The sequence below is a fragment of the Psammomys obesus genome, unplaced genomic scaffold (assembly GCF_907164565.1).
Source record: "Psammomys obesus unplaced genomic scaffold, mPsaObe1.curated_primary_1811, whole genome shotgun sequence".
Classification (NCBI taxonomy): Eukaryota; Metazoa; Chordata; class Mammalia; order Rodentia; family Muridae; genus Psammomys; species Psammomys obesus.
This window is the reverse complement of record NW_026592710.1, coordinates 105290-117968: the sequence shown is the minus strand read 5'-3', so window position 1 is coordinate 117968 and position 12679 is coordinate 105290. Positions and strand designations below refer to the sequence as shown.

General features: G+C 48.8%; 1 protein-coding gene across 2 annotated transcripts; it reads left to right on the top strand.

The window, feature by feature from the left end:
- The first annotated feature begins 5 nt into the window (after positions 1-5).
- Rnf223 (ring finger protein 223) lies at positions 6-8284 on the top strand. 2 transcript variants are annotated; one of them, XM_055615141.1, is made up of 3 exons: positions 6-1007; positions 1613-5712; positions 7002-8284. In XM_055615141.1, exon 3 carries the CDS (start codon positions 7011-7013, stop codon positions 7773-7775), a length of 765 nt encoding a protein of 254 aa, XP_055471116.1. In that variant the 5' UTR covers positions 6-1007; positions 1613-5712; positions 7002-7010; the 3' UTR covers positions 7776-8284. The 2 variants fall into 2 exon arrangements, with proteins under 2 accessions (XP_055471116.1, XP_055471115.1); XM_055615140.1 differs by having other exon boundaries at positions 6-5712.
- Positions 8285-12679: the final 4395 nt, after the last annotated feature.

Sequence of the window (12679 nt, the reverse complement as noted above, 5' to 3'; positions counted from 1 at the left end):
ACTTCACAGTACTGCAGTGGAGACCCAAGGCTCCCCTCCATTGAGCTCAATACACTAAGGGCCTGAGGCTTAAGATAGGCCAGAATTGGCTGTCAGTGACAGACACATACAAATGCTAGGGGGCTAACCTCCATGCCATGAGATTGTGGTAACAGGAGTAATCATCTGTTTGTGAGACCTGAGGACTCAAAAGCAAATTATGTGGGGTCTGGGCCCCTTAGGAGTCACAGCAAGGTTCCAGCATCTGTAACAGTTACAACACAGGCCTGATCCCAATGGTCAAAACTTCTGGAGGCCACCAACTGGAACCCATAGTAGACAGAACTCTCTCCATCACTACCAAGCTAAGAAGAGTGAAACCAAGCCCCTGAAGGTGGAGAAAACAACCTGGAAACTGGTACCAGAAATGGGTTGCTCCAGCATCTGCCTGCTAATTTAGCTCAAGACACACATTTCTGAGAGTTGAAAATTGAGTGTGCTGCATTTCCTGGTTCCAGACAAGCAGAACCTTGTCTCCCAGGGACAGACTCCCATCCAGCTACTTTTCAGGCTGGGCACACAAAAGTAATAGGTTTACCCATGGTGCCTCCATCTCTGAACCCTTCACCTTACTGTCTCATTGGGTGTGTAAAGATGCTGGTCAGTGGCTCCGTCTTTGCTGTTTCAAGCCCTCAGAAGCTATGCCTGTGAACTACTAGTGTGGCTGGTGGCATTGGCCATGTGCCTTCTGTAGAAGAGGGTGCCGTCCTAACAAATGCCAGCCTCCGTGTATGGGCCAAGGGTGTCTAGCATCTTCAGCATCAGGCACGCATCTGATATTACTAACAGTGGTATGAGCTTGCTTTCCTGCACTTGAACCAGTGGCTTGGGTAGCAGCAGTGATTTAAAGTTGGACCAGTTAAACTAGTCTAGATCTTCTTTCCTCTAGCCTTATTGTCCCAAGAGTCATCTATTCAGTGTGTGGGAGCCATCTACCCCATTGCCATATTCAGGGGACAGAGAGTCAGGTAGGTAAAGAGGAGCCCCTCAGCAGGATCCAGTACCATCTGTTGTCCAGTGGGACTGGCAGTGTAGCACAACCCATCCCCTTGTGCCTTTGGCCGGGACCTGTATCACATATAGCCCCTCCCATTTCAGGGCACTGTCTTGCATGGGACAACAACCCCAGCTCCTTAGTACCTGAGGTAGAAGGTGCCAATCAAGCACGGCATGGTCCTTCAGATAAGACTACAGATACATCACTAAGCATTGTGGGGCCCCTGACAATTTATGGGTCTCAGTCACCCTTGAGAAAAGCAGAGCCCTCTACCCTGGCCAGCTGAGTCCAGCTTAGTGGTCACACTCAAAGCCTGTATGGAGATGTTTGTCTGCTGATTAGTGGTGGAACTGGTTAAGGAGTGCAGAGAGCACAGGGATTCTGGAAGTCCCTGGTGGTTTGAATGAGAATGCCTCCCATAGGCTTATATACTTGAATGCTTAGTCATCAGGGAATGGCAGTACTTGAGAGGGATTTGAAGGTGTGGCCTTGTTGGAGGTGTGTCACTGGGAGTGGGCTTTGGGGTCTCAAAAGTTTAAGCCAGGCCTAGTGGCTTTCTCTTCCTGCTACCTACAGATCTGGATGTAGAACTCTAAGCTCCTCTTCCAGCATCATGTCTGCCTGTGTGCTACCATGCTGATAATGGACTAAACCTCTAAAACAGTAAGCAAGGACAAATTAAATGCTTTCTTTTTTATAAGACTTACTGAGGTCATAATGTCTCTTCTCAGCAATAGAGCACTTGCTTTGTAACTTCCATAGGTCTCTATGTACTGGCTAGAGGGCTGTGGCCCAAGACATCTGTGGAAATCTGAAATGAGTTTCTTGCCTGAGGCATCCGAAGGGCATGTGTCTGCCCTAGGCTATATTTTAGAAAAATGCTGGGGAATAAGATCCTGTCAGGTTAAGATGTAGGTTTCCAGGCCCAGATTCTTTATTCTGAGACCAAAGACCTTGCCCTAGAGACAGGATGTGGAGTAGCATAAGCAGCTTGACACTATTAAGTCCTATAGTAGGGTTGGGTGCCCTAGCCAACATGAAACATCTTAAGGTTTAGGGTTCCCTAGTATGCTGTCTAATGAAAAGTAGAAAGAGATGTTGACAGCTATGAGGGAAGGCAACATGAAAAAGTGGCTACCAGTCTGGCTCCCTGGGGTCTCAGATAGTTCCTTTGTCAACTTATTCTGAGTAGCCAGTGCTCAGGCACTCCAAGGTAGAAATTCTGGGTCACCCATTCCCCCATCTCTCCACTTTCTGTTCCTCGCACCCTCATTCCTTTGTGTGCTCAGTATTTTTCATTCCGTAGCACTGAAAGTGTTCCAAAGCCACCCCACTAAGGATGGGTGAGACAAGAAAGGACCAACACCAGTATTAGGTGGGTGAGGCCAAGGACCACAAGAGTGATAGGACAAGGGGTTGGGGCCTTGGTCATGAACACTGGAAGAACTGACACAAGAAAAACCCATAAACAAGTCATAAGTAAGAGGCTTTCATACAGGTCTTTGGGGACCTTGTCCTTACTGCTAGGTACAGAAGGATACCAGTGTTCAGGCCATCTTATATCCAGACAGTATAAGACCATGTTTACATCCAGGCCCAAAAGATGGGGCAAAATACTGAATATGGTGGCTCACATGCCTTTAATCCCAGCACTGGACGGCAGATGTATCTCTGTGAGTTTGAGGTCAGCCTGGTCTACAAAATCAATTCCAGTACAACCAGAGCTATTACAAATAGAAACTATCTGAAAAAAAAAAACAAAGGGAGGGGCAAAGAGCCCAAAATGCCAAACCCAGTGGCACCTTCTACTCCATCCTAGCACCCATTGTGGGAAAACCAGTTTATTTAGCTAGCAGCTGAGGCCTTAGGAAGAATTCTGGCCACAGGGCAACTACCAAATGAGAATGTGCATATCTAGCCTTTTATATCCATTGTTTGGGGGACAGCTCAATGGCCAGTAGAGGTGACCAGCACCAGGCACAGATAAGGGATTGGCCTAAGACTAAGAACCTAAGAAAAGTCCTGGTCCTAAAAGACTTCATGCACTAGCCATGTCTTGTCTCAGCAGCGCTTCATCAGAGATCTACAGCCAGGTCCACAGCCTTGGTAGTGAGGGCTGTAATCATGGTAGGTTTTGTGATACTACTGAGAGAGTGTGACTAGTTTGGTACAAGGATGGGGTCAGTTAGGGCCTCACCCATAGACATGGAGCTGGTAGAGCTGTGGGACCCAGAGTGAGAACATACTAACACAGCATACGTGTGCACAATGGTAGTCGTATGTTGATGTGCACACCCACATTCACTGCTTGACAGTTTTTGTCACTTTCCTGCTGTGCAGGTGCCCTTGTATTTGTGGCATAGATATTCAGGATTGTGATGTCCTCCCAGTGGATTTTTTCTTTAATGAGAATGAAGTGTCCCTCCCTATCTTTTTGATTAATTTTGATTGAAAGTCTTTGTTATTAGATATTAGGATGGCTACTCCAGCTTGCTTCTTGGGCTCCTTTGCTTGAAAAACCTTTTTCCAGCCCTTTACTCTGAGGTAGGGTCTATATTTGTTACAGAGGTATGTTTCTTGAATGCAGCAGAATGTTAGATCCTGTTTCCACAATCATTCTGTTAGTCTGTATCTTTTTATTGGAGCATTGAGTCCAATGATGTTTATAGATAGGGTCAAGATGGACCCCACTTACTGTCCTAGACAGTGTAGTCCAAGTTCTTCCTATACTAGTTGGGGCTCCTCCAAGTCCTGGTCCCTCTGCCAGCTGGGAGTTGACTTCCCCTGAGGTCAGGACTGGAAGAAGGCCAGGACTGTGTGAGGCCTGGTAGATTCCTCAGTCCTCACAGCACATTTGCCTCTGGACATTGACTGTTCACTGGGTAGCCTTGGTGACATCAGAGCTTGGATATTTCCAGGAGCCCTCTGAAGATTGTTCCTCAGAACTCTGGGACTCTAGCTTCCTAGAGGTAGCATGTGACACAGAGTCATACTCTATACAGATCACTTGGGCTGGGCCCTCAGCAGCATTCCCTCCTTAGCACCCTCATGTCTTCTCTAATTCTAGACCCATCAATATCCCTTCTTATACCTTTAGTTACCCATCTCCTCTCTAGGTCTTCATTTTTCCTCAAGCCTCTATTTCGCTGGGCCCCATTTTTTGGTTCTTAGTACTCATGGAATTAGGCTCCTCATACTCACAGAATTAGGCAGGGGACTCTTTATCCTTCCAGAGCTCAGGCCCCTTCCTCTGATAGGACATTGTCCCCAGGTTCCCACAATCCCCCATATGTTACTCCCTTGAAAGTTGGCATTGAGCATAAGGATATCTAGGAGCAAAATTGTGGCAGCTTCTGGGGATCTGAACCATTGGATAGTTGAGTGTCTAAGGCCATTCCTCCCACCAAAATGAGGCTCCTAGCAGCATACCCTCCCCACAGGCCTGTGTGTGAGCTCCTATCTCAGAACCCTACAATTCAGTGTGCCAGAAGACAGCCACTCCAGAAAGATAGGAAAGAACCTAGCCTGACCAAAGTGGGAGGGGAAGAGAAATATCCTCTGGGGTTATTGAGTCTAGTCAGCAAGGATATCTCAGATCAGTGGGCCTGGGGAAGACCAGGGGCTGCCTATGCACAGTCCCAGTCCAACCCATTCCAGTGTGGCACTCCCTGCCCAATGTTAGATATTCCTTGACCACCAACCCTTTTGAACAATACTGTTACCTGGTCAAAGCTTTTGAGACCCCCCATCTTTCCAAGCACACCTGAAGGTAGGGGCTTCCTGAAGTATGGAACAAATGGTACCCAAGCAGATACTCAATGTATTATGGCCAGCCTGGGTCCCTAATATTCTTAACTGACCCAATATCTAGGCTGTACCCCAGGCCTGCCTAGCCCTGACCTTGCACCCCTTCTTCCAGGACTCCAGGGCAAGGAATTTCCCTAAAGCTGTAGGGTGCTGAAGCAGCAGCAGATGAGGGTTTTGCATTAAGCAATTGTGAGAATGCAGGTTCGATGAAAGAAGGAACAGGACATTGATGGGCACAGATAGAGATAGGGAGAAGGGGGCAAACTGGTTTGTGTCTGGGAGTGTGCAAGGCTAAGTGAAGGATCCCTGCTGAGCATACTTGGGACCAGTTGAGCACACTTCCTTTCCAAAGGGAGGTTTTTGAGTATGTGAGCATCTGTTCTCAGTCTGGAGTCCCAAGACCAGAGACCTGTGTTGATACTAGATCCATCCTGACTCTAACCCTTCCTGTGGATCCCCACCCTTTCTGAGCCTACCAAAGAAGAGACCAGCCAATCTCTGATGTTCAGGGCATTCAGGGCCACACCCCCAGCCATCATGACCTGGAGGGTATAAATAAACCTGTTTCAAAGCTCATGGCCTGAGAATTCACACGTGTCTCAGTCAGCCAGCTCCTGGGTGAAGAACACAGGTATCATACCTCCCATTCCCACATACGCACAGAAGAGGTGTGCCAGCCAGACCGGTACCACAAGAAGGCTGTTGGCTGCTAGCCTGTGGAGGAACACCTGCCAGGTGGAGCAGAGGTTAGGCTGGACCTGGAGGAGGGGGAACAAGCTCTTACTGAGCTGGTCAGCCTAGACACACAGAGCTTTGCTGTGGCCAGTGGAGAGGATCATGTCCAGGAACTGCTGACCCCCAGCTACCAGGTAAGGCCAGCTCAGTCTGTTGTCACCTTTCACCTATGCTGTCTCAGAGTGAGGCCCTTTCATGAAATGTGAGGCCTAGTACCAAGGAACCAGTCCTATGAGCAGCACAGGTTAGGGGAGGGTAGACCCAAGGTCCTATCAGACCTTGCCAAGACCACTGCTGCTTCCAGGAAGTGGTGGCATTGAATGTTGGGGCCCTCATGATGTCATGGTGATGATTCAGCAGTCTTTCAGCCATTCAGCTCACTCACTTGGAGCTGACCAGTGAGAAGGATAATCTCTGTTGTACTGCTGGCCTCCATGGGTTATAAGGCTAAGACTTTCATGGTTAATATTCTTCTCTGCTCTGAATGTTTGTGGCTCCTGAGGTATAGTCCTGGCCGAGGGGAGGTTAGCAAACAGTACTTAGTGGTCAGTGTGTTTCTAGGATTCCTCTCAGGGAAGTAGGGTGAGCTATCAAAAAAGAAGGCCTGGATCTTCTACATTCCACCTTCTCCTTGACAGGCAGCTGTGTGACTAATCTGGTAGAACAGGGTAGGGGTGTTCTCTGGACAGTGGCTAAGGAGCATTTTTAATCCTTGGCCTCAGGCACTTGTCCTTATCCCTAACAAACAAGCTGGCCCCAGATTCCAGGTGTCAAATGTTCAAAAACTTCTTGGGCCTCAACTAAGGCCCTCACTTTCTCAGAGCTTTATGGGCCCAGCTGCTCTCCCAGAGACCCCAGATTTTTCACACAGCTGCTGGCAACTGAGATGTATGCCATACAAATCAGAGACACACTGGGACCAAGTTCAAACCCCTTCCACACAGCTCAAAGCCACCAGTAGCTCATGGGCCTATCAGGGCCCAGCTTCCAATTGACTCTGGTCCGGAAGACCCTAGTTAAGTCACTCTAGCTTAGAGCTGCCTTCTCTATATGGAGAAGCTGTTATGATTATTCTGTGGCATGGGTTCAGCCTTACAGAGCCTTAAATAGTAGCTGCAGTAGGCCATTCTCATCAGCACATTGAAGGATGGACAATAGGTGTCCAGCTATCAGTGTTGACAACTCCTAGCACATAGGCTTTATTCTTGAAGTCTGTCTGTACTGTCCATGCCTGGAGCATGGGACTTTTGACCTTGTAATAAATGTGATAGGTTACAGTTTGGACATGGGTGGAATTTTGTGGCTACTTGTAGATAGTGTTCTTTATTGGAATTTTTGGGTCTGATACTGGGTAAGAAAAGAGGGGGTGTGACAGGCTTTTTAGAAAAAGGGTATCTCATAGTGTCCTATCTCTATTCCACAGCTCAGAATCATGTCAACAGGCCGGCAGATATGGCATACACCCATGCCACCCCGCCAGAGCAGCTCCACAACCACAGTGCCCAGGTCCCCTGGCTCAGTTGGCAGTCCCAGGTCCCCTAGTACTCCTGGCTCAGAGAAGGTAGCTTCTCCACTGGAGTGTTCCATCTGCTTCTCAGGCTATGACAATATCTTCAAGACACCTAAGGAACTTTCCTGTTCTCATGTCTTCTGCCTTGAATGTTTGGCTAGACTGGCAGCTGCCCAGCCTGCAGGCCATCCTGGCAGAGAAGCTGTGCCTTGTCCATTCTGCCGGCAGCCCACAACTGTGCCTGCTGCTGGGGCTCCTGCACTACGCACTAGTCGTCAGCTGCAGGCCAAGATGCCAGTGCACCTACAGAAGGAGGAGCCTGTATGGCTTGAGGGCACCAAATTGTGTTGCCGCCCCTTGCCCACCACTTCTGACCAAGAGGCCAGTGGCTTTGTGTGTGTGGATGTAAGCCTGAACAAACCAGCTGAGCCCAACTTACCGCCACCTATCCAGGAACCTGCACCCAACCGAGGCTGTCTGGCCCGCTGTTGGGCACGCTTTGGGGACTGGCGTCGTGTAGCTCTGGTTTCTGTACTGTTGCTAGTGCTGTTTTGTGTGGTACTCTGGCCCGTGCAATGTGCACTCAAAACTGGAAATCTGCGCTGCATTAACCGGCCACTTGTCGCCACTGCCACTTTCACTGCCACCACCGATGCCCTCTCCCTTGGGCCCTTAGCCAACAACTAGGGTCACCACGTTGGCCAGGCTAGCTATTCTACCAGATCCATGGATGGGTCTCTGACCCCCTGAGGTTAAGAACACAGCAGCTTCGGAAGTTAGTTGATCCCCTAGAACCCAATATAGGACACATATGTGTCCCCCACTCTCCAGGACTAGGTGCCACTGGGGACTAAAGTCCTCAAAGCCTTTAAGAACTACAGGCTTCTAAAGGTCTTAGAAACTGTCCTGGGACCCTGTCATGAGGAAAGAAACCCAGGAATGGCTAGCCAGGCCCCTGGCCTCCCTGAATTGTCAAAACAGCAGAAGTTTGCCATCCTTGCTTTCTTAAGACATTTTATCAGGGTCCTCCCCAGTTCCTTTCTCTAGGAAGGGCTAGACCCTTCCACTTGGTGGGAATGCTAAGCAGCTAGTTCTCTAATTAAGAGTGAAAGTAAAAAGGCAGGACACCTGCTCATGCCACATCAAGAACTTGCTAGCTCTCCCTGGCTGTTATGAATGGTACCTTTTAAAATAAATTATTTTGTATAAATATTGTTTCTTTGTGTAACCCTTCTCCATCCCCCACCATTCAATTTGACCTGTTAGAAAGTCTCCCATCTCCCATTCCCACAATCTAGCCTTTACTCAGGTAACCTGACTGGACCACAGTGAGAGGGGGAGAGGGCAGGAACCACTCATCCTTCCTGGCTTCACAAGGGCAGTAACAACTCTTGACTTGGCTGTTTACCAACACCATGAAGCTGGGAACAGTAGGTAGCCTGAAAACCTACAGACCATAGGACCATTCCAACATCCCCAGTACTCTCTGGACCAGCCTGGATACTGAAACAGCAATGTTTAGTGTCACGAGGGCCAAGCAGAGCCCTGCCACCTCATAGTCACCCAGGTTCTGCCGCTAGCCCTAGGAATCCTGTACTACTAGGTGAGTATGGCCAGGAGAGCCCAGGCCAGTTCCAGCTTGGGCAGGTTTCAGCCTCCTCACCTCTGACTGACTGCAAAGTCCAGGTACTTCCTGTTCTAACGAACTGTGCCTTTGGCCAGGGCAAGGGAGTTGGTGTAGGGAGGTGCTAGATCCAGCTTTGGGGGACCCTCCCACACTTCTGGCCTCAGTGCCAGTAGACACAGAACTAAGAACTTTACTGAAGGTACCACAAAGCCACAGACCACCTGTGATGGGGAAAGGATTCTTCTATGTCCCATAAGCTAGTGACATTGCACCCTGTCACACATAGTGATGAATACATGTGGAGCCACACCCATGTCACTGGCAGGGCCAGGCATGTGAGAATGCCTACATGGTCACATGAACATGTCACATATGCCTTCATTCCATTCCACAAGCCTTATCCATGGTGACCAAGACAATGCTGAATCATCACAAGGACCAGATTCCAGATACCGCTGAAGTGGGCAGGGTTAAATTGACAGGGCACAGGGAGCTGGGCTAAAGTACAGGTCAAGTCAGGCTCAGACTATCCTTATTCTTTTGGTCATGGTGTTTGATCACAGAAATAGAAGCCAAAATAAGATACCAATGTTCTCAACTTCAGACCCAGATCTCTGCTCCATGGCTCCAAAGCAGCTTCAGCTATACTCCTACCCTGCCCTTCCTGTCCCAAAGCAGCTTTGTTACCCTTTTTCTATACAGATGAGAAAAGGAACCCAGGGATGTCTGGCCAGGCCCCTGGCCTCCCTGAATTGCCAGAACAGCAGAAGTTTGCCATCCTCCCTTAAGACATTTTATCAGGGTCCTCCCAGTTCCTTATTCTCCCCTATCCTAGACAGGGTTGCTAAGGTCGTACACAGGATCATACAGTGTCTGGGTTTGTGGCATGTACAGGTTCACATGTAGTCACTTGTCACAATCCAACAACCACATTTCAGCTGGATGCCAGGAACCAGGCCAGGACACTGGGGTCTCCAAATGCCCCTTCCATTGCTGGAACCCAGGTGAATCTAGACTGAGGAGCAGACCCCTGGACGACTTCCACAACTCCAGTCATGGTCAGTCAGTAAGAGGCCCTTCAAGGAGACAAAAGGAGAGGCTCTTCTGCACCCTGGGGTCCACTGTCTGGAGAGCCAGATTCTTCTGGTATCTGGTTGAGAATTCCCAGGCCCCCAAGATGTCACTGGCTGTAGGTACTGCTCAGGTCAGGAGCTGTGTCTGGTCCCAGAAGGGACCTGGTGCTTGCACACCTTTGCACACTGGTACTGCCTTACCCCACCCATTGGAGCAGTCGAAGCTTCTGGATAACTGCTTCTGCGTTAGGATGCATTCCTTCCTACACTGGCCTCAATCTGAACAGGTGGCCAGCTCCTACAGTACTGTGGTGGTGATGGCGGCTCAACACCAACTGAATCATTATTCTGGAGGTCGATATCTTAGTCCAACCTTAGCGAATAAAGCATTGAGGGGCAAGGGCAGGCTAGGTGATCGTGATCTAACTGGTGAGGCGCAGATCAGTGGACCAAAAGGGAGCCTGGGGTGGACTAGTTGCTGGGGTGGGATTGGGGAGGAGGCAGAACCCAGAGAGAAAGCTAGCTTTTGGGGAAAAGGTGAGCGGGCAAAGGTGAGTCTGGAAGTGGATTCATAGAGTGGAAGAGGGGACCAGCCTCTGATTAGTGAGGCTCACACGTCTATGGATGCAGTTAACCAGAACATTGATCTCGATAATGATGTTGGTACGTCTGATAACCCACCCCAAGAGGGCCACTAGTGGCTTTTTGTTCCTATATGGTTCCCGGTGGCCCCATCCCCTCTGGCCACACCTGAGATACACTACATCTGCCTCTGGCTAACCACTCTGAACCAGGTTCACCTTGTCCAAGAAACTTAAGGATGTCAGCGGGCTCTAGCTAGACTTCTCCAGCCATAGTAGAGCCCGCTAAAGTACTATTGTCAGTGCTTCAAGGTACCAAGGCAGTGATCTGGAGGCCCCTACATGGTTGTGGAGTTCACAGGTGAGAAACACACGCATTTCTGGGAACCTTGTGTGCAGAAACAAAGATGAGCCAGAAGTGACCACGTGGCAAGACGGGGGATGGAGCAGAGCCAAACAGGAGGAGAGGCAAGGACATACTTGGGGTGGGACAGAGACCCCAAGTGTCTTAGGTGCCCAGAGGAGAAAAGGAAGGACAAGATTGGTAACACTGAGTTCTATTTGGGAAAAGCCACCTTTAGGGACTTCTAAGGAACAAGTTTCCCCTGCTTCCACTCACAGCTGCAGGCAGATAGAATCCGTGTCTGGGAAAGAAATGGTATCACTGAATGAAAAAGATTTCAAAGCTGCTCTGTTTCGGGAAGGGCATGAGTGGGAGGACAGCTGAAGCTGCTCTGGAGCCATGGAATAGGCCTGGGTCTGAGGCTGAGAACACTGGGGTCTTATTTTGGCTTCTATTTCAAACGCTGTGGCCAAAAGCAACTTGGAGAGGAAAGGGTTTATTTCAGTTTACAGCTTATGGTGCATTATGAAGGGAAGTCAGGGCAGAAACTCAAGGCAGGAACAGAAGCACAGACTGTGGAGGAATGCTGCTTACTGGCTTGCTCCTAATGACTTGCTCAGCCTGCTTTCTCATGTCACTGTTGAGAAGCAGCACCACGCAGTGACCTGGGCTCTTCCACATCAACTATTAATCAGGAAAATGAATCTGAATGGGAGCTATAAGGTAAAGGGGCTCCCTACTGTTGGGATACTTTTCCCTCAGAGCTGTGACACGAATACTTCCTATATGACTGTAGCTTGAGGCAATTTGACAAAAAAAAATAATAATAAAAAATTAAATTAAATTAAAAAAGTAGCCAACACAGATGGCTTCTGTGAACTGAGCCTAGAACTACACTGTGCAAAATATGTTAAAGGAAATGGGAACCACCAAATTCAGTGGCGTTGGACTAGGGACTCTTAGCTTAGGGTTTTCTTGTTCTCAACGTAGACTTGGAGACTCTGATCATGCCAACCTGTAACTGTTACCCACCGGGATCACCTGGTTGTTGCTATATTTCAGTTCTTTCTGAGCCCTGGGTCTGGTGCTCAGCCATGTTGCCTTCAGCAAGTTGCAGTCTGGTCGTTATTAGAAGCACTTATTCTAGGGAACAAACTTTACATCAGCTGGTCCACATGTTCTACAGAGCTTACACATGCACATGTAGCCACTCATTTCTCGGCCCTCCTTTAGCCCAGTGTTCCACAGCTGTCTACAGCTGCTTCTAGAGGCAAGGAGGAAGGAACACTGGCATTCTTTCTACCATAGTGTCTGAACAGATGCAAACTTCAGCATGGCCCCATTCATACCTCACCTCCTTCTAGCCAACATTCTTGGGCCCCTGTCCCAACCTCAGAGGATACGAGGCCAAGGTAGACACTGTGTGACCATCTCCAATTTTCTTCTGCAGCCTCATGTGGCCTTCCCATTAAGGTCCTTAGGCTGACTGAGCTCCTTCATACTTCATGGCTTTAAGAGGCTAGCAGAAGATTGTACAAGCTAGAAAAGCTTTGACAGCACCCTTCCCAGGGATGAGAAAAATAAAAATTATTAATTCCTGAGGTGAACCCAGAGTCCTGTGTCCCTGCCTACTGTTACCCTCTTTCCCGGCTCCTGTGCTGCTCACTGCTGCAATGGCCAAGACAAGTAGCACCTGTAAATGAGAACTCCTGGAAAGAAGCTGTGTCTACAGAGACTGACTGACTGATTAGAACTGCAGTATTAGGAAGAAACTGGAATGTTGTAGGTCTAGAAATGTTTTATCTAGTTCTCTGGAACAGCCATTCTCTGTCCACTTCTGTTTGGTAACTAACGTCTTGTGACTAATAGATGAAAACCTTTTAGCAGACTCTAGCTTCCATCAACTCAAAAGCTCAGTTATTATCTTAGGCCTATAGAAAAGCTTCTCCCACTACACTTGCTTTAAC